Raw genomic sequence first — 24,724 nt, 5'->3', positions numbered from 1 at the left:
GGCCTGTTCCCTCTCCTCCCGTCACTCCCGGTTTGGCCTCTCATTCGTTTAAAAAACGGGATCACAGCAATTGGAAAAACGTTTTTTCTCGCTTAATCGAGCATGCCCATATTTTGTTCAGCATAGATTGCCAATGCCCTGTGATTTATTAAGGTGTAATGCGGCCAGGAGCTTTCCCTCTCTAGTCAGCTTGCTGGGAGGTAGTGATTACCACAGCGCGTTTTATGTGGATGAAAGAGGCGGGTTATGGGAAGGAAGTGTTGAAAGGCAAATGGTTTGGTGTGGTACATCACTCCACCTGGAATGCTAAGTAGCCACAAGCAGTGCAAACAGCACGGTCTCACCTTAAACCAGGCTCCCAGACCCCCCCAACACAAACATCCACCTCAGTCATGCACAATGTAAACACACACATGGCCCACACACACACACACACACACACACACACACACACACACACACACACAAACACACACAAACGCACACACAGGCCTGAACACATATACACACACTCAGACACAAACAAATATATGCACACACACACACGCATACACACACACACACGCATACACACACACACACACACACACACACACACACACACACACACACACACACACACACACACACACACACACACAAATGCATACAAATTCATGCACACACGCACGGCCGTGAGCACACACACCCTTACACGCTCAAATGCATACACGCACGCACGCACGCACACACGCACACACACAGATGCTCACACATCATCCTTGTGTCGTAATCACTTGTGTTGCATGCTGTTTTCTTGGATATTCTGCCCCAGATCCCAATTTACTGTCAATAACCAGCGGTTAAGGAAAGATTGCCAGGGGACTGGTTCTCGTTTAGAAGTTTGCATACGCAGAGACTTGAAACCAGCCCTATTACCACTAAAGACCACCTCTATTACCACTAAACACCACTCACTTCCTGTCCCACATCAACCCCAACGCCACCCACAGCTTTACATCTCCCTAAATTATAGGGCCAGGGGAGGGGGGAGAGGATGGGAGAGACATTCCAGTCACTTCACAGCATCTTTCATCGTATTAAGGATAAATTATACAGACATCTGATGTAACTTACACACAACCGTTTAAATGTTTTTATACAGTTATTTATCTGGACACATATCTTGAAACTCTTACATACTGTATCTATATCAAAATACGACTCATTTGAAATTACATTTACTTATACTTTCCCTTTCCACAGTCACCTTTACACAAGTATGCCAGAAGTTTATTTGTTTCATGTGTTTCATGTACCGATTACTTTATCGATCCCGGAGGCAATAATGACTTTGTTTATTATTTGGGGATGTATTTTTAACATCCCCAACCATACAACAGAACATCCTCTACAAATGACCTTTTTCATGCTGATTCAGTTGATGCTGATTCACTCATTCAAAAGCCATCTTCAGTTTCTTAACACTCAACCTGTTTCAATTGTATAGGCCCCCATCACAGAAGTAAAGCTCACTCTTTAACGCCCTTTCAAGCTGTCTTTAATGGACCCTTTGTAGAACTATTTTCTTTAGTATTGAAACATACTATTCTGACATGCATCATTGGGGACCCTGGTCTCAGTTTTCAAGACGCCACGGTCCAATGTCTAACAATTCCAGATGGACTCCTTATGGAAAGGGCCAGGGAAAGTTTGATCCGTACAAGCGGCTGTTTAAAGCAGGGTGGCCTGAGGCTCTGTGACTGGAGAAGGACACTGCCAGGGCCCCTGTGTGGGCGCAAGCTGCCCCAAGGTGCTTTACCGCCGTCCCACCTGTGGAGCCACGCAATGCATCACCTCCCCCAGGGCCTGACAACACCAACCCTGTCTACTCACACACACACACTCTCACACACAGGCATGCACGCACGCATGCACGCATGCACGCACACATGCATGCACGCACACGTGCACACGCACGCATACACACGCACGCACACCACGCACGCACACACACACACGCACATAGACCCACAAGCACATTGACCCACACAAGCACATAGACACACACACACACACACACACACACACACACCGCACAGCCAGAGTGAGATGTAATTGGCTCCCAGGTGTCGGCGCGGGGTAGATTGAGGGCCTATCTGTGGCTCCTCTTCATCTCACCTACTACGGGGGGCCCGGCCCCCCGCAGGAATAAGATATGAGGAGAAGAGGTCAGCCACTGTGTTAGATTCACTCAACCCCCGAAAGCTTGTCTGTCGCGGTCAGATTGGAGTGGAGCTTTGGTGTCTCAGAAGAAAAGTTGACTGTTCAACAATCAGGAAAATGAAAACCCATTTTGAAAGGCCCATAATGAATTGCTCGATTCAATGCAATGTTTTCGAAAGAACAGACGCAATACTTATACTCCTTCCCTATTTTCTTTTCTTCTCCTGTCGTACGGCTAAAACCGTAAGGCACTTCAAGCAGCAGTCAACCGAAATGTTGCCCGTACCAAAAAAAAAAATGCAACCAAAGGATTTCAAAGAGGTTCTGATGTCCCAGAGTCCCGTCAATGGGAAGGCAAAGAAAGAACCCGAAAGAACAGCGCATCAGACGCCATGAAAGCAACGCGCGGACCGTCTGGAGCCCCCTCCGTTCACCAGCAGGGCTGGAGGCGACAGCGGCGACGGCGCGTCCTGGACGGGACGCGACGGCGCAGGTGGACTTATTCATTCCCTTTCAGCCCGCCATGAATAATTCATGACCTCTATCCGTCTATCTGTGTAGGCCCGTGCGGCGCCGCGGCCGCGGACTGTCAGCGTCTTGGCAGCCGCGCGGAGAGCGCATAAGGTGGAACAGATAGCCCTCTGTTGGCAGCAGCCAGAGCAGCACTCCAGCCAGCTCCAGTTACCATGTGGCCGGGGTGGGGGTGGGTGGCGGGCCGGGTTGGGGTGGGGGGGCGGGGTGGGTTGGGGTGGTGGAGGTTGGTGGGAGGGGGGGGGGGGGGGGGGTAAATGCGCTTGTCTCAGAATAGCAGCGCTAACCCAGATAGCTGTAGGTAGGGGGGGGGGGGGGGAAGCGGGGGGGCATCTGGAAGGCATGTAGTCTAGGAACTCCCACCATCACCACCGCGCACACACACGCACACGCATGCATGCACACACACACACACACACACACACACACACAAGCACACATACAAGCACACATATAAACACACACACACACACACACACACACACACATACAAGCACACATATAAACACACACACACACACACACACACACACACGTGTTATGGATGAAGTTTTTTTTTTTTTTTACCTTTTATATTTCGTAGCCGGTAGACATTCTTACACTAAGCTGAATGAAATCTGACCTCTGGAAATATAATTACCATAATAACTGTGGATACCGTATATTAAATAGAGCTGAAGGTTTTAAAAAATATAAAATAGGTTTAACTAACCCTTACCCTAACCCTAACCCTGCAAATGCCATGTTTAATGATGCCCTGAAAACATGTTATGTTATGGTATGCCAATTTTAATGAAACCAATTAATACATTGAAGCATAAGAGCAGCTCAGACTGTAGCTCAACACCATAAGCCTCAGTTCCCCTGCTGGACCCTGTCTGGCCGGTAGAGTCCAGAATCCTGCCATTCCTTCTTTGTCCACGTGTCCTTCCTTGGAACAGGTGCAGCTGCCACTTTTATCCAGCCAAGGCGAAACAGACCAAGTTAAAGGGTCTGGCTTTTCCTGGTCACTCAGCAGGGCCTCGGGGTAACCTGCCTTGTTGAGGAATGCTTCTCTCTTCACTTCTGTCCCTTTCTTCTCCGTGAAGGAGGTCTTCTCAGCATGGCCACCTCCGACCCTTCCAGCTGGAAAGGCCTCGCGCTCAAAGCGCTCCCGCTCTCTGTGCGACTGGTGCTGAGTCCTGGCCTTCCCGAAGGTGTCCATCTCCTGCTGGATATGTCCTTTCTCCATCTGGAGGAGCTTCCTTGGCTCAGTCATGTCAGCCACCTCTAGTGTAACACTCTCTGCATCCAGGCTGGATCCAAGCTTGCGGGAGCAGTTTTGTGTTTTCTGAATGTTTTATGAAAGACAAGACTCTGTTCTCTACCTCTTTCTGCTTGTTCAATCTCCAACTTTGTCTTTCAGCAAGCCGGGCCGTCTAGTGGTCCAGGAAGGGTTTCCTCCTGGTAGTTCTTCTAGAGCCTCCAGCCTCCCCTCATCCTTTATTACTACCAAAGACAGACACACACAGACACGCACATACTCGCCCACACGCACGCACGTACGCTCGCTAGCTCACTTACACACAAACACACAAACACACAAGAAAGAGACAATCAGAAACACAGACACACACAGACCGACAGTTAGACAGACAGACACACAGTAGGACAGACACACACACACACACAGACACACACACTCCTTCGCTCATCGTTGTATTACTGTAAGTGCTCCATTAGTGTCTTGATGTGTAAGAAGATACACAATAGTGCTAAATAAACAAAGGTGGTAACAGAGATGATAGCAATAATGATAATTACGACATTAACAACAACAACAATGTGAGACAAAAGCGTTGAACAACTCATGTATCTCACTCTGGCAACCATTCTCTCTCTCTCTCTCTCTCTCTCTCTCTCTCTTCTCCCTCTGTCTATCATGCAATATCTGACATTTAATCTCTCTCGCTCGCTCATCTCATACCTCTCTCTAAATCTCATCTCATCCACTCACTCTCTCTATCTCAAAATCTCATCTCATCCTCTCACTCTCTCTAAATCACATCTCTCTATCTCTCTAAACCTCATCTCATCCTCTCACTCTCTAAATCTCATCTCATTATCACACTCTCTCTCTAAATCTCATGAATTTTCTCTCTCTCTAGATCCCAACTCATCCTCTCTCTCTCGTTCTGTTCTCTCTCTCTCTCTCTCTCTCTCTCTCTCTCTCTCTCTCTCTCTCTCTCTCTCTCTCTCTCTCTCTCTCTCTCTCTCTCTCTCTCTCTCTCTCTCTCTCTCTCCCTCCCATTCTCCCTCTCGTGCCTGTTTAGTTCTCAGCTGAGGGAATAAATTGCTCGTCAGCAGGGTTACCTTTGTGCGTTACCGTGCGCTGCGGTGCCTTGCCAGAGCTAATATGTGGGCGTGAGTCTTTGACGCACCCACCGCGGCAGTGGTCTACTGCTCTGCACACCAACTGCGCTCCAGCCCACATGAGTGAGCAGGCATTGTTAACACACTGTCATGGGCAGGTGCAGATGGCCTGTTGTACGCACACACACACACACACACACACACACACACACACACACACACACACACACACACACACACACACACACACACACACACACACACACACATATACACACACACACACACACAAGACAATTCAATCTCAGAGTATTTCTCTACCACCGGGAGCTAGAGGGTTGACTCTAGTGTCATGCTAGCCTTTAATCCCCCCCTCCTCCTTCCTATATCCGGATACCAATTGCTTTATTTCCTCCTCTTTCCTTTCATTAAACAGCGTAGGAGTAAAAGTGTCAAAGCTAAAACGAGAGGATTACTAATAGAGGTCTGAGCCACAAGCACCTTCTACAACTTCAATCCTTCGGGGGGATCTTAGACTTCCCCTCTACTAATAGATGTAATACAGAGAGACACTTTATAGAGATACCAGAGCACGGTCGGCTTAGTGGCCTCCTGTTGCAGGGTTCATTGTTCTAAAGTCTCAATGTGTACGGTTGAGCCCCTCCCAGTTAGTAGGCTGGGGACTATTCGAATCACAAGAGCTCAACTGGCTTGGGTGGCGTTGGTGGGCAGCGTTTTGGGAGTGGCGATGGTACGATTATTGTAAACAAAGAGAGAGGTATGGGCCGGCCAGTATTTTTTTAATTTGTAGAATATATCAGCCAGAGGATGTAATTTTATTGATAACATTATCGGATTCACTATCTATCAGCGATGACTACATATATACTGTATATTGAGGTCATTTTAAGCTACGAGCTAGTTGAAGTGTTAGACATTGCGACTTTAAGTGTGTACCACTATAACAACTACATAAATCTAAAGGTCAGGGATTCCCTGATGATGTCCAGGCTACAGATGTACCTGCAGGTGCACTGGTTTAGAACAGGGGATGCTTGTTTGTCACATTATGTTACCCCACTGACTGACTGACTGACAAACAGGCTGACAGATTGACTTTCGAACTGACCGATGACTGACTGAATGACTCAATGACTGGCAGGCTGGCTGGCCGGCTGGCAGACTGCCTAATTGTCTGACTGACTTACTGACTGTTTGTCCGACTTGCTGGCTGGGTTGATTGGCACCTGCCCTGCAGCTCCCACATTTGGGCCAAAGGCTTTCTCTGGCCGCAGCTGTGTCCCGGCGCAGCCTCCCTCTGTGCCCAACCAGTGAATCCATCTCCCGTCTCAGCAGACACCACCGCACACCCGAGCACTCCCAGTCCTCCGCGGCTCCACTGATCTGCTGAATCTGGTTCATAGGCAGATTTACCATCATAATAGTTGCAAGCAATGCGCATCCTATGAGAGTCCTTGATGCCTAATACTGTGCATAGCGCCTGCCTAATGAAGGATGCCCACTCTGGGGGAACAGCCAGCCCGGAGGAGAGGGCTATTGTCTTGGGATGGCAGGGGGATTAAGGCCAAGTTCTTTGGAGATGTGTGAATGGACTTCCTACAATGGCATATTTTGTGTTTATCACACACGTCAATTAAAAATTGGGCAAGAACATAGAAATGACATTCATGTCATTTCTATCAAATGAATATAAAGAAAACTCCTCGTTTATAAGGAAAGTGCCTTTCATCCGTGGTACCGGTTCTCTCTGTAAGGACAGCTGTATTTAAGGGTTTCAAAGCCGCTTTGGGATCAAACGGTTTTCAAGGTGCAAAGTAGTTTTCATTATTATTAGAATTTGTATTTATTTCAGTACTTCTGGGAGTATTTTTTCCTTTCTTTTCAAGGCTATCCCTGCAGTTCTCTGTGGGCGTGATCAGGGAGGAACCCTGGGACAGCCCCGTCTGTCTGCCACAGTGCCCTGGGCAGCATGAGACTCGCAGACAAAGAGAGAGATGATGAGAAGGTGTGTGTGTGTGTGTGTGTGTGTGTGTGTGTGTGTGTGTGTGTGTGTGTGTGTGTGTGTGTGTGTGTGTGTGTGTGTGTGTGTGTGTGTGTGTGTGTGTGTGTGTGTGTGTGCATTCATGGATGTTTTTGTGTGTGTCTGTGTGTGCGTGTGCGTGTGTGTGTGTGTGTGTGTGTGCCTGGAGAAGTGGTGGTTTTAAGGTGCGTCTGGCCTGGTCAACCGGACCAGCAGTGCACTTGAGTAACAGAGAATAATTTGTCGGAGCAGAGGTTAAAACCACAGAGCCCAGGTAGAGGACCATTGGCCACACCCTTTGAACTGTGAGTGGATCCACTCGAATGGTAATCCCCTATTGGAGGTCATCTTGCAGCCATGCATAGCATGATTATCCACAGCAGCAGCTAGCGTACAGTGCTGGTATGGCTGTCTTGTATTTAAATAGGACCTGATGTAGTTAAAAAGCCATTGCCCCTGGAACCTCACCAGATGATTATTGTTTTTATGCTGGGGTTGGAAGAGTGCATGAATGCGTTTCTGCAGCATAAAGAAAAAGAGCGGGGAAGACTGGAGGAGGAGAAAATAGGCAGGCACATTAAAGCAAAGGAAATGGGCTGATTTTTATGTTTCATAACTAATAGGAAGTAAAAGATTTTGCCTTGGCCCGACATCACATGGATGGAAATGAATGTGCCATGTGTTAAGCATATGAGAGTAGTTTTTTTTATCCGATACCCGCCCTGGGTGTAGACCTACTCTGATGCTGGGAAGCAGGGATCATATTGAGTACAATTCCTTGTCAATGTGTTGAAGAAAGATCCTGTAATGCACGTGAACACGGATGTTTGTGCAGAAGCCTCATTAGAATCATGCTGGCGTAATTCATGTATGCTGTCACTGCATCAGGAGGAAATCATGATTTATTTTCAGTGATGTATACTGCAGCTGGCGTTGAAGATTTGAAGACCTTTTTGAGATCACCTTATCAATAAGTCAATAACAAGGTATTGTTGAGAATTAAAACCACCAAAATCTATATGTCTACATTTCAGGAGAGTTTTCCAGAAATAATGTTTACATTGTACAAAAAATAGGTTTGCCACATTTCTTTGTTGTTTTTTTTCATTCCCCCCCCCCCAAAAAAATAAATAAAAATCAATGCACTGTAGGGCTTCATTATATCAAAGGAACACAAAGGAACAATATGGCGGCCTTCTTCAGACGGAACCTTATTTGAGACTATTTTGCATTACACTGCTTAAAGTGTTCACCAATCCAGCATAAAAAAATAATTTGTGATGCTCCGACCCAATCTCATCAAATCTAACCGTAATGTGAAAAATATGCATCTTTCTGTCATCGGATCATTGAGACGATAATAGAGCCAGAGTTCTATTACAATTTTATATTTTGTCATTTTGGGAAGCAGCTTATGCGGGTGATCCACAGTGAATTCAGATGATCCAGAACCACAGAACAACCACACACATATACACACTCCTTTAAATTCAGACAGGAAGAAGAGTTACACTCCCCACAGAACATAATGCGCTAATTAGCGGCGTCTGCTAGTGTGTGTTGTTGCCCTCTCTAAAACGCTCTGCCGGGCATCCTGTAGGTCGTTGCATTGATTTCAAGGAGAGATGCGAGATGTATTTCTGCTCTCCAAGTCCCAAAGCAGGCCAGAGTCCAAAGCCTCATGGGAAATTAAAATGGGCTGTCTGTCTCCTATGGGCTAATGTATCAAAGCAGAAGGAAGTGGCGAGAGATCTGAGAAATTCATTACCGCAAAGCTTTAAACCTTGTTTGCGACGTTTGCATTGTGTTTTATGAATAAATAACTATTGTGTGTTATCAGTAGTTTATGGACCGTTCAGCCCCTGATTGATGAACGATTCAAACTTTAAATAAACGATTGACTGATAATGAAGTCATCAATGCATTCCTCGCCGTTCGTGATATTAATATATCATTAGGATTTTGTTGTGTGTGTGTGTGAGTTGTTGTTGTTTCATGGACTGATGCGTGATGTCATCAGGGCGCCCACTGATGGAAGCAGGCTATTTGGTACAACAGTGCTCATTTCCTCTTGCTCTTAAGCAGCTAGTTGTTATTGTTCTCCGTGGGAACATGAATCACATGCCCAACACTCCCCTGTCTCCCACTGTCTCCGCCCTGTCCCGACCCTTATAGGGCCTCACCACAACGCTGACGATAATAACAACAACCTGTTTCTGTAGCACACTTGCTCAAAAATGTTTACAAGGCCATTTTTAGACACAATTTGAAAGCTACATTATTCACATTCTGTCCTGATAACTATTCCAAAAGGATTTTGAGAACCATGTTTCAGTATTGCAGTCCAGAAAAATGTGGATAATGCATTTTAAAGTTGCAACGTGTAACATTTCAACCTGCTCCTAGCTTTGAACTACATGGATATAATGATAGTCAATTCTGATTGAGAGTGATTTCATTAATTCTATTAATCCTATATCCTATAATTGATTTATTCTACAAATGAATTAAACAGGTCAGTCGAACAGCTCTTTTAGTTTCAAAGAATTGTACTGTTGATACTCACACATTGCAGGGCTAGCTAGAGAGAACAGATCACTGTTATTGAGTCTCTTGCCTACTAACTGGGAGGGTCTCAATCTTACTCAGTGTGACTTCATGTTATCCACGGAAAATGTGCGGAAAAGGTCTTGACCATTGATGTCATGGTTCGAGGGATTTGTGTTTTCCATCGGCCCGATTTGGGATAATTCCGTCAATGGAAGATCTGGGCCGCAAATGTTTAATGGAAACAGAGTTGATGTCACAGTGGCGATGGTTTCATGACATGAGAATGAAGCAGTACTCTCTTATGTCAGAAAACCGAGCATGACGGAATCACTTTAAGGTCACGTGACACCTTTCTATGACCTTCACACAACTATATACTACACATTTCAAATCCTCCCACTTTCATTTCACTGTGCCATAAGGATGAGTTATCGTGGAAGCGGTTGAGATTGTTACCATAACAACCTACGTGATGCCAGTAGTCCTGGAACCATTAAACATTAATGGACTGATGGAAAATGTCACCGCCTCATCGTTGTCTGGAAATTCACGCATGACCGGTCCAGTCTATTGAAAACACACAAACACACACACACACACACACACACACACACACACACACACACACACACACACACATTATCATGCTTCTTTCCACACAATAGCTGTCCGTTTGTTATGTGTCAGCAGCTTAAACACCAGTGATTCCTGGTGGTCACCAGGGCCAGGATTAATGGATCGATGCTTTGGGTCTCTGCCTAATCCTTGGTGTAATGAACCAATTAAAGCAAGCGAGTGTACTAGCTTTAAACAGAGGTTGTTTTGCATTTCAGCACACATTTCAATTTGGGCCCATGCAGTGTTGTTTGTACAGCACTCAGATCAAATAAACAGGTACTGGGGAATATATGTACATCTAAATAATTCACTCAAAGGCATTGAAGTGAACAATGCAATTTGTTTTATTTAAATAGTACAATGCCAATGGTGTACACACTTGAGTCTTTTTTTCCTGATAAAGATGTTTAACATAATAAAGGATGTCAATATGTTTTTAGAATTTTTTGTCCCTTGACTTTTTAGCTTTATTATCTACTTTTTTCTTGGCATGGTTAAGGCACACTATGTTCTTGATGGAAACAATTCAAACCAGTCATCAGTGAATTCCTTTATTTTATTATACAAGCCTTTTAAAACACCTTATAAGGCTGTTGTTTCCAGTACGCTTACCCAATGGGCCTTCTTTTATGTGTCCTACGTTGCCACATAAAAACAATTGTCTCATGTACACTACAAGCTGTCAAGGAACATCATTTCAGCTTACTTCCCCCCACCCTGAAAACCCCAGAAAACGTGGCAAAGTAGCCGAAGTCTATCTGTTACAATGACACATTGTGACAGGCAGTTCTGCAGAGCACCAACAAGGAAGAAATGCAGTTACCACGCATGACTTCCAATGCCACCCAGTCAGAAAAAGTGGTATTTTCTTCAATAGATCACGTTAATCTGACATATCTAGGTCTTCACTGTGATGTTCACATAGTCGGATTTGATTGCAGGCTGTGTAGTGGAATCTTCAAAAATTGTGTCAGCTCCGTGGACTATGTTATTCGACCATCACAACACTATCATCGAATGCTGGGACCTGCACTCCTGCAATGGAAATAGAAACCAAAATGGAGATATCATATATAGTAACAATGTATTTGCAATTTCTTGTAAAAAAAAAAGCATCCGGCCACCCATCTTAGAAAACAAAATAGTTCCATAGCAAATGCATTGCCTTCAATCAATAACACCCCCAATCTGACATGCTCCAATCTGCTCCATAACTGAATTTATGATGACACGATTTAAACTGACTGCTCATTGTTTGCTTATTCTGGGGAAGACGGAGCCCAGAGCATGGCTCTACCTGCAGGGGTCAAACTATCTCCATTCCAATGCTGATGTTATTGCTGACACTAATGGAACCTGGCTGTTGTGGCTCAGTTTCGAGTCCAACTTTCGCCGTTTCCCTTGAAAGCTTGCAGCTTCAGTCATTACTGGTAGCTCAACGAAACACATTTTCTTCAATCTTTCCAATTTAGTTTTTAAGTAAAATGAGAGCACTATTATTCTATGACAGTGGAGCGAGGCAAGGACATTTTCCTTTGACCAACTATTTCTATGGTAACCTGTTTAATTTGAATCCCACAGTGGTGCTTTAGACAAAGTGGATCAATATTTGCAGTGTTTGGCCAGGAAATGAGAAACAGGGAAGCTGCTGAAAGGAGGTTGAAGGACGGTTCGACCTGCATTGTATCCAAATAAGAGGAGATAAAGGCATATCCCCATTCACAGCAAAGCAAGTTAATGTTTGCTCTCCTTCTATGTAGGAAATGTTATGATGTGCAGAAGGTATGTTCATGACCTCAGCGCTATCCAAAAACAAAATCGCAACAAAATGTGCCAGGTATTAACCGAGCCAAGCTATGAGGTACATATTTCACTGCTGCCTCTAATGTGTGACAGGTCGTGAGCTTGTATTACCTCTTAGAGTTGCAACAAACTAGGCCCCACCTTTGTAGTGTTTTTTTAATGAGCACATTATTACTTTATTAACACCACATGCTTCGTCCAAAAGGACTAAAGGCCAAATTGCTTGCCATGGGGAAAACAGAGAGCAAAGATTTGGAAAGCTGAGAGGTATGAGGTAAGTTTCACGGTGTGTGAACTGACCATTGTATTAAGCTGAATCTACTTGTTTACCACTATCTATCACTACGTTTCACAGTCAAAATAATGACACAGCAAAAATAATTCTTTGACAATATAGCTGAGAAGGAGGTTAATAAACTCCCAGGACCATGTTTGACATGTCGCCTTTATACACTAAGTGTTAGTTTGGATCGTGTTATTATAGCAGTTCAGTTTGACACTTATATATAACTTATATACATTTTCCAGCTGTTGTCTTTTTCGGTAAATAGCTGGGAACCCAAAACGTTGCTAAACTTTCACACATTCTTCACGCTTTTCATCACAAGATACGTGTCGTCCTGAGCAAACAAAGTGCCTGTTCTCAACACAAAGACTGTTGGTCTAACAGATCAGTGTCTCTGCTGTCAGCTGTCTCCTCCCAAGGTTTTTACTGTGTTTGCATTTCAAGCTGTTTGTTATGTCACGCCTCGCTAGCGATATAACACAGAAGTAATACGCCAAACATTTATGACTCTTTATTTATCGCAAGCGGGAAATTAGAGAGAAAGACATGTGTTCAGGTCATACCTTAACTCTTAAACTCTTAAAAGCCCTTTCCACCCCCATCGCACCATGACAGAGATGTTATTGCCATCACATTACCTGTCATATCACCTTACCAGGTGGTTAGGCCCATAAAAGGTAGTAACAAAGTCATGGGGCAGATACTTTCTCCACCCACATTTTTTTTTCAATCTCAGTCTCCTAACTAAGATCAAACTGGGCCGGCTATGGCTTCCCCATCCCTGCTTGAACTGTATGCTTATTTGAGCGCAGGTCTCAACCCGTACCCGTCTCTGAACGTTATGTTTGTGTGTGTGCAGGTCTCCACTATAGATTTTGAACGCAATGCTTGTGTGTGTGCAGAGGTCCAATAGTATAAGGTTTAAATATGATACTGTTCTGTGTGCAGATGTCCACTAGTATAAGGTCTGAACAGTGTGTGTGTGTGTGTGTGTGTGTGTGTATGTGTGTGTGTGCAATCTGAACTTCAATAAAGTGTTCACACTATACTTGTGTGTAGATGTGTTAAAGTTTTAACATTATGTGTGTGTGTGTGTGTGTGTGTGTGTGTGTGTGTGTGTGTAGATCTATTAAAGTTTGACCAGTGTGTGTGTGTGTGTAGATCTATTAAAGTTTGACAGTTGTGTGTGTGTGTGTGTGTGTGTGTGTGTGTGTGTGTGTGTGTGTGCAGATCTCCACTAGTAAAAAGTTTGAACATCTTCCTCATCGTGCGTGTGTGCATATTTCTGGGCCCACGCAAGCCAAGCCTGATTAAACTCTTTCCTCCTTTCACCGAAGAAGAAGGAAACGCTGCAAACCAATTTAGCCCTTCTGGCAGCAGGGCATCCTGGGGGATTCTTTCAAAGGAGGGCAGCGGAGGAAAGGACAGAGTGCCTGCGAGGCGGCGAGAGTGGAAACGGCCGATGAGCAGGGTATTGCTGTATGTGAAGAGTAGCACTTAAACAAGATTAGCTTGGTGCACATTGCTGCTTTAATCACGGGGAGATTTGAGGTTATTGTAGAAAGGGCCCGTGGCTGTTGTTGTTTCTGCAGAGAAGTGGGCAGCCTAGTTAGTGATTATGAAAGCTGCGAGATGATGAGCTACTGTTGTGCACGGGTTTCCTGTCTGACCCAACCGGGGTTGTTTATAGCAGGGAGTTCCAGGGCTGCTGTTGTTGTAATGGTACACCATGTCTCCCTCTCTTCCAAACTTAAACCCAGATACGCCATGGGACATAATCTGGTTTATTCGCTCCTTTAAGATGAGCACATATTTGATGTTTGGGTTTATGTAAATACCGCTTTCTCGCACAATCACAGCGGCGTCTTGAGAAATCTGGGCGTGGCGTTTGGGGGGGGGGGGGGGGGATTATTTTCTTCTCAACCCAAACTGAATATTTCCCCTCATTCAAGCCGCCGAGCTCCATTCACCGTAGAGTCCTCCTTTGTCAGAATCTATTCACGCTTCTCTGTGGGAGGAATTTGAGGAGCGCACCACTCTAGCCCACCGTGTCCCAACTGTTTCTGTTTGCTGACTGGAGCAGATCTCAATTTTATAAAGGTGGATTTATTTAAAGCAGCATCTGTGGGCCAACTCGTTTTCTGAGCCCCACCTTTTCAGTTTGGATATAACGTGTATAATGTTATTTTATTTAAATTGTAAGATGTCCTTACAGTTAAAATCGAATCTGGAAAACAAGTGGAGGGAAGGTTTATTCTTTTTTTAAATAGTTAAGTCTGAATAATTGTCTTGGTGTTTAAATCTCTGACCTGCAATGGGGTGTGAAATTGCAGGTTAGCAGTTTTGGACTCGACCATGTAAGCATTTTAGAGGAGAATAATGGGCGGTTCATATTCGGTGTATAGTGCCGTTACTAATGTGGAAAAATCGATGTGCATTTGGAGATCCAATTTACATAAGTTATTTCAATTTATTTTGTCAAACCTCAAACCTATTTATCGGTAAATTTGCAATGACAGACGGGTCCTTGAGTGACTATGGCCTCACAAATTATTATGTTTTCACTGACGTCATCTTTTGAAATTATCATGGGATCTGAGGCCCGCAAAAAAAAACCCTCATAAAACAAAATATCAAAATGATGCTCGCTTTGTGAGCTCTTTATGGTCACAGCGCACTGCTGTGATTTCCGTTATTGGGACGTGAATGGACCATTATTTAGCAGCTGTAGCAAGTCTCATACACACTGGGGCAATCTGGTATGACTGCCAAGCATGCTGACACAGAGATGTGCTTGAGAAATGTGCTTTGTTACGTTTGTATCAGATCGTTTGACACAGCCCGCTGATCTCACCTGCTTCTCTCTCATGCAAGGGCAGAATACCCTGACACAACAGATTAGAAATATATCATCTGTGCAAAGAGCAGCCCCCATACACGCTCCCATTCCTAATGTTGCTATAATGGGTTTCTGCAGCTTTAATGCGGCAGTGGAGTTGTGACCTATTAGACTACATGAAGACAAATTAGATTAACTCAGTATAGCATATAGGAAACAGACATAGCAGCTCTCTTCTTTCTAACGTCCTCACTTGTGGTTTGCTTAGCCCCTCACACTAATTTAGTAGTTATGGAATCAAATGGGCCGTGCCCATTAAGCTACTATTTGCTGACAGAATGTTGAAGTGCTAAACTAGTCGAGGCTGGTGTCATATTTTGTCTATTAACTTGAACGCTGTGTCAGCTCTCAGAAACACATTTAAATATGCATCATCCAATTTTGTTGAAGCTAATTATACAGTGTTGACATTTGACATCACTTGACCTCAATGACCCCTTAGAGCATAAAATCCCCATCAGACTGAGGTGGCTTATGTACAGGCAAAGTCACCGAGTCAGTTTCATGTGACCACCAAGTGTCGCCCACCCCCCTCCCTTAAAGATGGCAAAATAAGCTTTTAGTAAAGTCACACCTTCACCCCCTGGAGGGGGCAGACAGCAGAGCAAGCTAGTGCCGGCAGATGTTGTAAGAGATTAAAAAGGAAAAAAGAGCATATCTAAAGGTCTTCTCACCTGGAACTCAGATAAGGTCTGACATGAGAGATTCAAAAGCCCATGAGGAATACTTCCTCCACTCCCAGCGCAGTCGTGCAAGGTAACCAGGGTGACATTGAGCATTAAAACAATTTGGAATACAGAAAAAACACATTTAATAAACTACTATTTTTTACAATGAAATTTTAAGGGAACCACTTCATCACAGTTTTTTTTTTTGTTTTCCCCATGTTAGACCACACTTGAGCTAAACCACTACATATTGTATAAAACAACATACAAGCATAATGAAGAATAACATATGGCATGCAAGGCTCAGTTAAACATGAGAGAACATAACTGTGCCCCACTTGTTCAACATCACTAAACGTTGTTGCCTAGCTACTTTTTCCCTTTGGTTCCCGAGTGTATCGTAAAGAATACAGAAACAAGAAGAAAGATTGTACCTTTTGAAGGCTTCAGAAAAATGAAGCACTTAAGGTATGTATATTTATAAAACAGAAAATCACTTTCCTTCACATTTACAAGTACTTTCAGTGATTACATGAGTGCAGTTGTTTCCACTGGGCTGGGCTGGTTATGGCTAATGTTCCCATTCAGTTGAATCTTGGCCACCCTTTGACTCCCCGTCTGGAGGGTGGGCCCGCTCCAGATTCCAATTAAGCCCAGACAAACGCAGCAAAGCAATCAGAATCAATTCAGTTTATGATTTGTACTTCATCTCTCCATACACCTCAACACGTATCAAACATAACGTACAACGCCATGATTCTTCATCCAGGAGCATTCTTCCTACATAGAGTTGGCAACGGTCATTAGGTGCTTGAAAAGATGGTCTGCACCGATTGTGCAAAACGTCAGGAGGACGGGGTCGGGTCGGGACGAGGGGGGAAGGGGAGGTTGTTTCTGTGTTCCCAGAGGGGATAGTCCATAGCTTGATGCTGTTCACATGACGACGCACGTCTTGGCTTTGGTCTGCTTATAGTCTGTCACCGCCACGGGCAGGTCCACGCGACTGCGGGAGATCCTCTTGGTGGCCCGGGAGGACTTGCTGCGCTTCACGTTCTTGTTGTTCTTGGAGACGCAGGCCAGCGTGGCCACGTGGAAGATGTCCCGCACGCTGTTCTCCGACTGCAGCGAGGAACACTCGATGTAGGGAGCGCTCAGCTGCTTGGCCGTGTTGGAGCCCTGGAGAACATAAGAAAGAAGGTCTTACACCCTGATCCTAAACACAGATCGATAGCTGTTTTCATGGGGGTGTAAGCTGTATTAGACATCAATATGACATTGCATGCTATTGCTGCGCACACAAGGCCCTTACTCTAACCCTGACCCTATTGACTTCTTATTGTAGCAATATTGTTGTTGTTTTCCTGTTAGCACACATGCTAATTAGGATATTGTTGGTGTAAACTCTGGTTGGTTTCGATATTGTTAGATCTCGATAGTAAGAGTTCATGAGAGTGAATGATATGTGAATAAAGAGGGCAGTGTGGTAAGCGTGACTGGGGGCACGACTAATGAGGATTGAGAGCCCGTCCCCCTACCTGGTCATATGACACCGGTGTCTGTCTGCTGTGGGATCTGGTGAAGAGTTCAGTCCTCAGGTCAGACTTGCATCCAACCAGCAGCATCTTGGTGTTGGGACAGAATTCCTGGATCTCTCCCCTCCACTGGAAGAGGACAAAGCACAGAACCAGACCTTAACAACTGAACAAATACCCATTGTGTATACATCTAGACCTATACCCCTATGTGTGTTCGTTTTTGGCAATAGTCATTTCAATGACTAAGACTAAGAATGACTAAGACCCCAAGCCAAAGCAAAATCACAGAGCAAAGGGCAGACGGTGTTGAATGTCAGAAGCGGGCTAAGCTCACTAGTTTATACTTTATAGCTACAACACCCCCCCCCACCCCCTCCCTTTTCTGCTCCCTCCCTGCCTGGTACATTGCTGGACTCTCCCCCAAAAAGTCACTTGTTAAAGTGGATGAAAGGACTGGGCTGAGCATTACTCTGACTATAGGTCAGACCACCCCTTTAGTGGAATATACTGTATGGGCCTGTTGGGAGTATAAAAACCAGGACCACCCACCTTCTTGAGCACGCTGTCCAGTGTCTCCGGTCGGCTGATATCAAAGCAGATGAGGACCGCGTCTGCGTCGGGGTAGGAGAGCGGTCGCACGTTGTCATAGTACGGTGAGCCTGTGGTTAGAACAATATCACCTCCATGTTAAATTGAATCACAGAATAAGACAACAAAATAAAGACGGCACAAATTACCCAGAATTTCACCCACTGAAAATCCTGAATTCTTAACCCTTACCCGCATCTTATTTAGCCTATGAAAAAATGCACATGAGGCCTATTCCATAATCGACGGTAGAAAAATCATCATCATCATGAACACATAAAGCAACTGTGAACAGTCCGTCAGGCTGTGCTTATTGGCCCGCTGTGGCAGCTGAGTCACGCCTGTCTGTCTCTGCTCCACAACGTGAATCCCAGTGGTCCCAGTGCAGTGTTACTGGAGGAGAACTCTCCCATCCCCCCACCCTGCCTTCACAATGCAGCGGTTTACACAATGACTTTGTTATTCACAGCTATGGCTCTGGTTACAGTGTGGTGCGCATTCTGTTAAAGAGACACCGCTGTTATGATTATTCTTCCTTTTTTCTTGGGGGGGGGGCGGGTTTCATGCAAAGGCACCGTATTCGGTTTCACTTGTCTGACATTGACCACACATGGTGGGTCCCTGGGAACGGAGGCCGTGTGACAGACACAAGAATGACTCCTTCCTGCTAGCCAACCCGCCCATCACCTCTCGAGTTCCGCCCTGGAATGTGTGGTGGCAGTACCCCCGGCATGCCGGGATACCATGCAGGCCCCCTGGAATCCCACACCAGATCACGTTGCCTGCCATTCCATGACAGGGAAACCTTTTTCCGGAGAAGCACCACCCCCGCAGCAACCCCCCCACCCCCCCCAGCACCCCCACTCCCCTTTTGTCCCGGTGTAAGGAATGCGCTGGTGGATTATTTGGTTTCCCAGGCTCAGGTGGTCCTTGGGTTCCTCTGTGAGGTGTGGCATGGTGTAATACAAACCAGATGGAGGCAGAGCCTGGCCACTGGGGCAGCTGGACTCTAGCACGTGCAGCAGCCCCAAGAAAATACTTTATAACACACCAATGACGAAGCGTATGGCATACATGTTGAGGAGCTGTTTGTAAAGTTTCCACAGTTCATGTTTCAAACGGCTCTGGAGCTAAAACAAGAGACTTATTTGTTGTTTGTCAGGCTCCATGCCATGGGGGCTTTTTCCATTCAAAACATAAACGTATAAAATAACTGGGCTGAATGAATTGCGCCATTGAACTCAAAAGAATGCAGGAGGCAAGTATGCTATTTCACGGCATTACCGAGAGTCATAACAATCCCTCGGAGCGCAACCTATTACTTTTCAAAGTGACTTTATACCCCACCCCCTCAACCCCTCACTCCCGTCTCCAAAGCCAAGTTGTTTTGATACGTAAATGGACTCCAGATGGCCCCCCCTCCTTGAAGGCCCTCAGAGGCTGATGTGCCAATGACACCATAAGGCGCTTTCAATTTTCAATCTAATTCGGCTGAACACAAATTAATGAATCCTCCTGAGACAAATCAGCAGGGAGGAGGCGCGTTTGGCCACCGAACACCAACCCACCATGTGGCCCAGCCTCCACCCAACCACCACCAGATCCACACGGGCAGACGTAAACAATGATGAGTCATTTTCGAGTCTGGCCAGTCAGGTTTCATATGTTAAACCAACAGAGGCAGAGGCCCTTATTTTCATAGCCCCTACCCACAGCGTCTTTATAAAACGCCTGAGCGCTGCAGTGATAGATGTATGCCCACTATGGAATGACGGCTTAACCAGGCGGTTTCTTTTAAGTCATCACTGAAAGAGGAATAGAATGAATGATTTAAGTTTTTGAGAGGGAAAAGAAAACGTGGTCTAGTGAAACGACCAAAAAGATAGCAAGAGAAGAAACCTATAGTTAGTATTATTATATAGATCATTGGCAAGCTTTATACACACATATACATAACACATTGCATGCTTTACCATAGCTAAATGGGTATCTAACTCTGAGCTATGTGGGCTCCAACAGCTAACCCCCCCCCCCCCCCCCCCCCTTTCCATCTGTTTTACATCATCATTTTTTGCACTCAGGGACAGAGAGAGAAAGAAAACCTCCTCTGGGACATTTGTTCATAGGCATGGTTTCACAGAATCTCCGGCCCCGGTTCTGACATCTTGTGTTGCAGGAGGCTGAGGCCAGAGTGGCTCGGTTACACCGGTGCAGTGCGCAGTACGGATGGCCTCCTTATCTACGCCGTGTTGGTGAACGATGCTATTCTCAGGTCTCACTTGTTGTTGTGCGCTCTGTAAAAAGGTCGAGGACGGTGCCGAGAGGCAACGCAACGGTGTCAGACGCTGAGCCTTCAGACAGGAGGACCATCTGTGCCCGGGTTTATCAGAGGGCTGAGATCCTCCCAGGACCTCAGGACGGTGATCTCATATCCCCAAAGCAAGGCCATGGCAGGGCACTGCAATCCATCATTGGGTCTACTGCGTCCGCCGTGAGGCCTCATGACATACACCTGGGACTGTTCCCTCACGTTGTTGAGGTGGCGTTGAAATGGGAACGGAAATCGCTGGGAGTCGTAAAGGAGAGACACCCTTGTATAGTTGAAACTGAGCGCGTTCCCGACACACCACTATTCCACAATCAGAACGGTACCTTGATCGTCCGTAATTTTAAAATCGTTCTCCCTGTTCAAGGTTAGCTTGACAATTCAAAGTAATCATATTGCCTTGTTATGACAAGAGAGAGAGAGAGAGAGAGAGAGAGAGAGATCGAGAGAGACATCCTGGAATGTTTTAAATGGGGCCCAGTCAACGTGGGGGGGTTGTGTGTGTGTGTGTGTGTGTGTGTGTGTGTGTGTGTGTGTGTGTGGCTGTGGCATATGAGTGTATATGGGTGTCTGGGGGGCGTGCCGTGGGAAAGACTCCCACAAGGCTGCATTCTGCGTGTGCATGTGTGTGTGTGTGTGTGTGTGTGTATGAGTGGCATATGAGTGTGTGGGGGGGTGCATGTGTGCAAGCATCCCGTGTGCGTGCATGTGTGTGTGTGTGTGTGTGTGTGTGTGTGTGTCTATGTGTGTGTGTTCAGGTCTTCCTGATTTGTGCTGGTAATCTCAGAGCCATGTCCTACCCCAACCCCCTGGGAGCCCCCAATCAACCGGAGGTCACAGAGGCAGCCAAAAAAAAAATCTCCCTTCCGCCGTCAACCTCCCTGTTCACACATCCCAATTTTCACCCCTACAACGACACCCCCCCCCCCCCCCCCCCCCTCCCACACGCACACCCCCCCCCTTCCCCTCCCAACCCCACCCCACCCCACCTGAGGCAGACAGGCAGGCAGACAGGCAGGCAGGCAGGGAGGTAATTACCTCCAGACCACGAGGCTGCTGCAGATCCCGAGAGATCTGACGGGGGCTCCGGTTTTTTTTTTCTTCAGCCAACAAGTGATGGAGGAAGACCATTTGCATCCACCCGGCGATGTGTGTTTATTTATTGACCAAGCAGGAATAATAGCCTACCGCTCCCTTTTTCTTTTTTTGTTTATCTTCACAAGACAAAATGAAGCCAGATGTAAGATTATATTTTAGCATAAAATATACGACGTCAATGAATGAATAGTCTCGATAAGGTCGAAACTGCATTATAATTGCACAGCTATTTGGCTGTAAATAAAATAAATTCAATTCTGACATGTGGTTACAGTGGGGTGTGATTTATGGACGGGACTCGGACCCTCGCCAGAGCCGCTGCTTCGCCTACATTCCAGACAGTCCGCGTCAGACGCTTTCACATCGAGTGAGTTGAGAACATCCCCTAAAACTCTTGTCGTTTTCGGGAAACCACCCATAATTAATCCAGGGCGTTGAAATCGACGGGGCTCCATAAAGATCGCGTTTTATTTTGCTTGATGTTTGATGTGTGGACTCTTACCTGAAGTGTCCCAGAGACGCAGCTCAACTCTCTGCATGTCGATCTCGAAATCCGCCGTGTAGTTTTCAAACACCGTGGGGATGTACCCCTGCAAATAAAGGGGGATCAACTAAAGTTAAGTTAAGCTATTTGATTAAATCGACATGTGTTTTTTTTTTGTTTTCATCAACAACGGTACACCATGTTTGTCATTATAAAATGCAAAGGCTTACCTCGGGAAAGCTGTCCTTGGCGAATACGTTCAATAACGCCGTTTTGCCACACTGGCTGTCTCCGACCACCACGATCTTAGACTTGACGCTGGGAGTTGTATCCATCCTGGTTCCTTCGGTTAGATTTATATTATTCCTCAAACGACTTGGACCGCTTGGTTAGTGCTATTGTGAAAATGATTCCATCCAGCCAGCAAAGCGACTTGGAAATGCTGTCTAAACGGTCCTCCCAAAGAAATATCTCCTTTACGTCCCGTCGAGAGCGAGCAGAGCAACTTTGTATCAAGTAGCCTGCAAGCGCTTCACGTCTGAAATCCTTCACTGAGAAAATCACGCAAACGTCGATATCCAACTATCGCCCTTGAAAGCCAGGCATCGTCTCCTCTCGACGACTGTTCACGATAACAAGTTTGAGAAGTCTTCCAGTGAGGGGACTCCTATTTCAAGTGGGATAGGGCGTTGCGCAAGCGCCAGCCTCCTCCTCTGTGTAACCAACCCACCTGATGTTGAGTTCCCTGGCTCCAAGCTTATGTGGATATTGGAGAATGTGCCTCGTTTTTGCTGGACACCACAGCACCTCTTACAATTGAGTGTAATTCATTTAACTGGTAAATGAGGATGTAATTTTCTCTTGTTGGTGAGACAATGCACTGAATTTACCTGACATATGAGCACTTTCTCTCTCTAACCTTGAGAGAGTTAACACAGCAGGGGGGAGTGGGCACAGGGTGGGGGTGGTGGCGGGGGGGGGGGGGGGGGGGTCTGCTGAGAACGGCGGAACCCAGTGCAGCAGCACTGTGCGCTGTCATATTCCAGCAGAGGGAATTCAATGATTTTACACGTGGGAGGAATCCAAAATAGTATGGTAGGTATACCTGCAGAAAGCAGCAGTATGGAGCTTTTAGCAGATCAAACGAACACACACACACACACACACACGCACGCACGCACGCACGCACGCACGCACGCAACAAAAATGCACCCACACAGCATCCGCACACACAAACACACACACAGTATCACTATAGTATCACTATAGTGTAACACATTGAGAATACACAATGAGCCATTGTTGATTCTACAATGGCTATGAAGGGGTTCCAGCCATTATCAATGAGGTCCAAATCATAAAATATTGATTTAAAACTGCCTGAAGTTGTCCAAATGCAACCCTAACACACATGTGTGACCAAAGACAATAATTTGCTTTCAAGATGGTTGGCAAAGCTCTCGTCCTTGGATGGACAAGATTTCCCATATTACAGCAAAACTTTGTGGCTTCTTTTATGGGATTGGAAAGTAGACACAGAGAATTAGTTCAGCCAAACACTTATATTGTATTTTATTTCATTTTATTTTTTCTGAGGTCTCGTCTGGGTCAGTGAAGCGCATCAGCAAACACCCTTATTGGGCAAGAACCCTTTGGCTGGGCTTGCTCCTCTCTCTCCATGGCTCCACCACCTCCTCCGTCTCTGCTCCACCTCCTCTGCAATCCCTTTATTCCTCGCTCTCTCTCCGACTCCCTCTCTCCCTCTGTATCTCCATGTCTCTCTACCCCCAGGGCCTCGCTGCCTTGCTAACAAAAGGGTTTCACACGGGGAAGTTGAAAGAGATCAGGTCACTCCTCCGTGTCTTTATGTCTTTCTCTCGCTGTGAAAAGAAACCCCAACTGTGTGGCTGCTTGTAGCCATATTTCTCCTGTTTCATTTGATCTTTTCTTTTATGCAGTTTAGTCATTATTTAGTTGTTGAGTTTCTGTTGAAACCGTTATAAACCATGTGTCTACTGTACACTTCTTTTTGAATGAACCGCTTTAATCATTCTAGTAGAAACAGGATCAGCAAAGCATTCCTGGCAATTGAAGAAACCAAAGTCATGGCTTTCATTGGAGATCTTGCGTGGATTGCTTTTGTTGTCGCTCGCCCCGGCGTCAGCTATTCGATTATATTTCGCTACGCCCCAAAGAAAACGTCTTGGCTCATCGGTACTCGTGCCCCATTTCGTTCCAGGCCCAGTGATTGTGTGACACAGAAGGTGCTTTGTCTTCGCTGACCTTATAGAAGGTTTCACTCTAGGCCCCAAACAATCTCCGGAGAACAGCGCTAACCGCATTAGCCGGATCCGGAGCGCTATCTAAGTTTGATAGAGGATACAGAGTATATATTAAAAAGCCCTGAAGCCTGGTTGTGTTCATGCTTCACCCTCGCTGGAGCACAGCGGCTCCAGACTTGTGCGCCCTGGGCCGGAGCAGAGATTGGGTTTGGTTCGGGGTTCTGGAGCCAGGTTGCGATCTGTGGGCTTTTGACAGATTATAAGCGATAATGAACTGAATGAATGTTGAATGTTGTTGTATAATGTTATGGGGATAATGAAACAATGTAATAAGTGTTGTGTGTTGTAATCCTGATACCTCATGTTCTAATTCATTTTCTGTGCAAATCATGTCCCATTGTTGATGAAGAAATATGAAAAGTTGAAATTTGCCTTGATTTGAACATCGTATTGTTTTC

The 24,724-nt window shown here is 45.7% G+C and overlaps 1 protein-coding gene across 1 annotated transcript; it reads right to left on the bottom strand.

Annotated features, from left to right (window-relative positions):
• Positions 1-16,255: 16,255 nt before the first annotated feature.
• Positions 16,256-22,585, bottom strand: LOC311358595 (rho-related GTP-binding protein RhoE-like). Its single transcript, XM_084478685.1, has 5 exons — positions 22,215-22,585; positions 22,003-22,090; positions 18,038-18,147; positions 17,489-17,614; positions 16,256-17,129 (listed from the first exon to the last, which is right to left on the bottom strand). The coding sequence occupies exons 1-5, from the start codon at positions 22,317-22,319 to the stop codon at positions 16,887-16,889; spliced, it is 672 nt and encodes a 223-aa protein (XP_084334811.1). The 5' UTR covers positions 22,320-22,585; the 3' UTR covers positions 16,256-16,886.
• Positions 22,586-24,724: the final 2,139 nt, after the last annotated feature.

This window comes from Micromesistius poutassou, assembly GCF_964030765.1.
Source record: "Micromesistius poutassou genome assembly, chromosome: 14".
Classification (NCBI taxonomy): Eukaryota; Metazoa; Chordata; class Actinopteri; order Gadiformes; family Gadidae; genus Micromesistius; species Micromesistius poutassou.
This window is presented reverse-complemented; position numbering and strand designations above follow the sequence as displayed.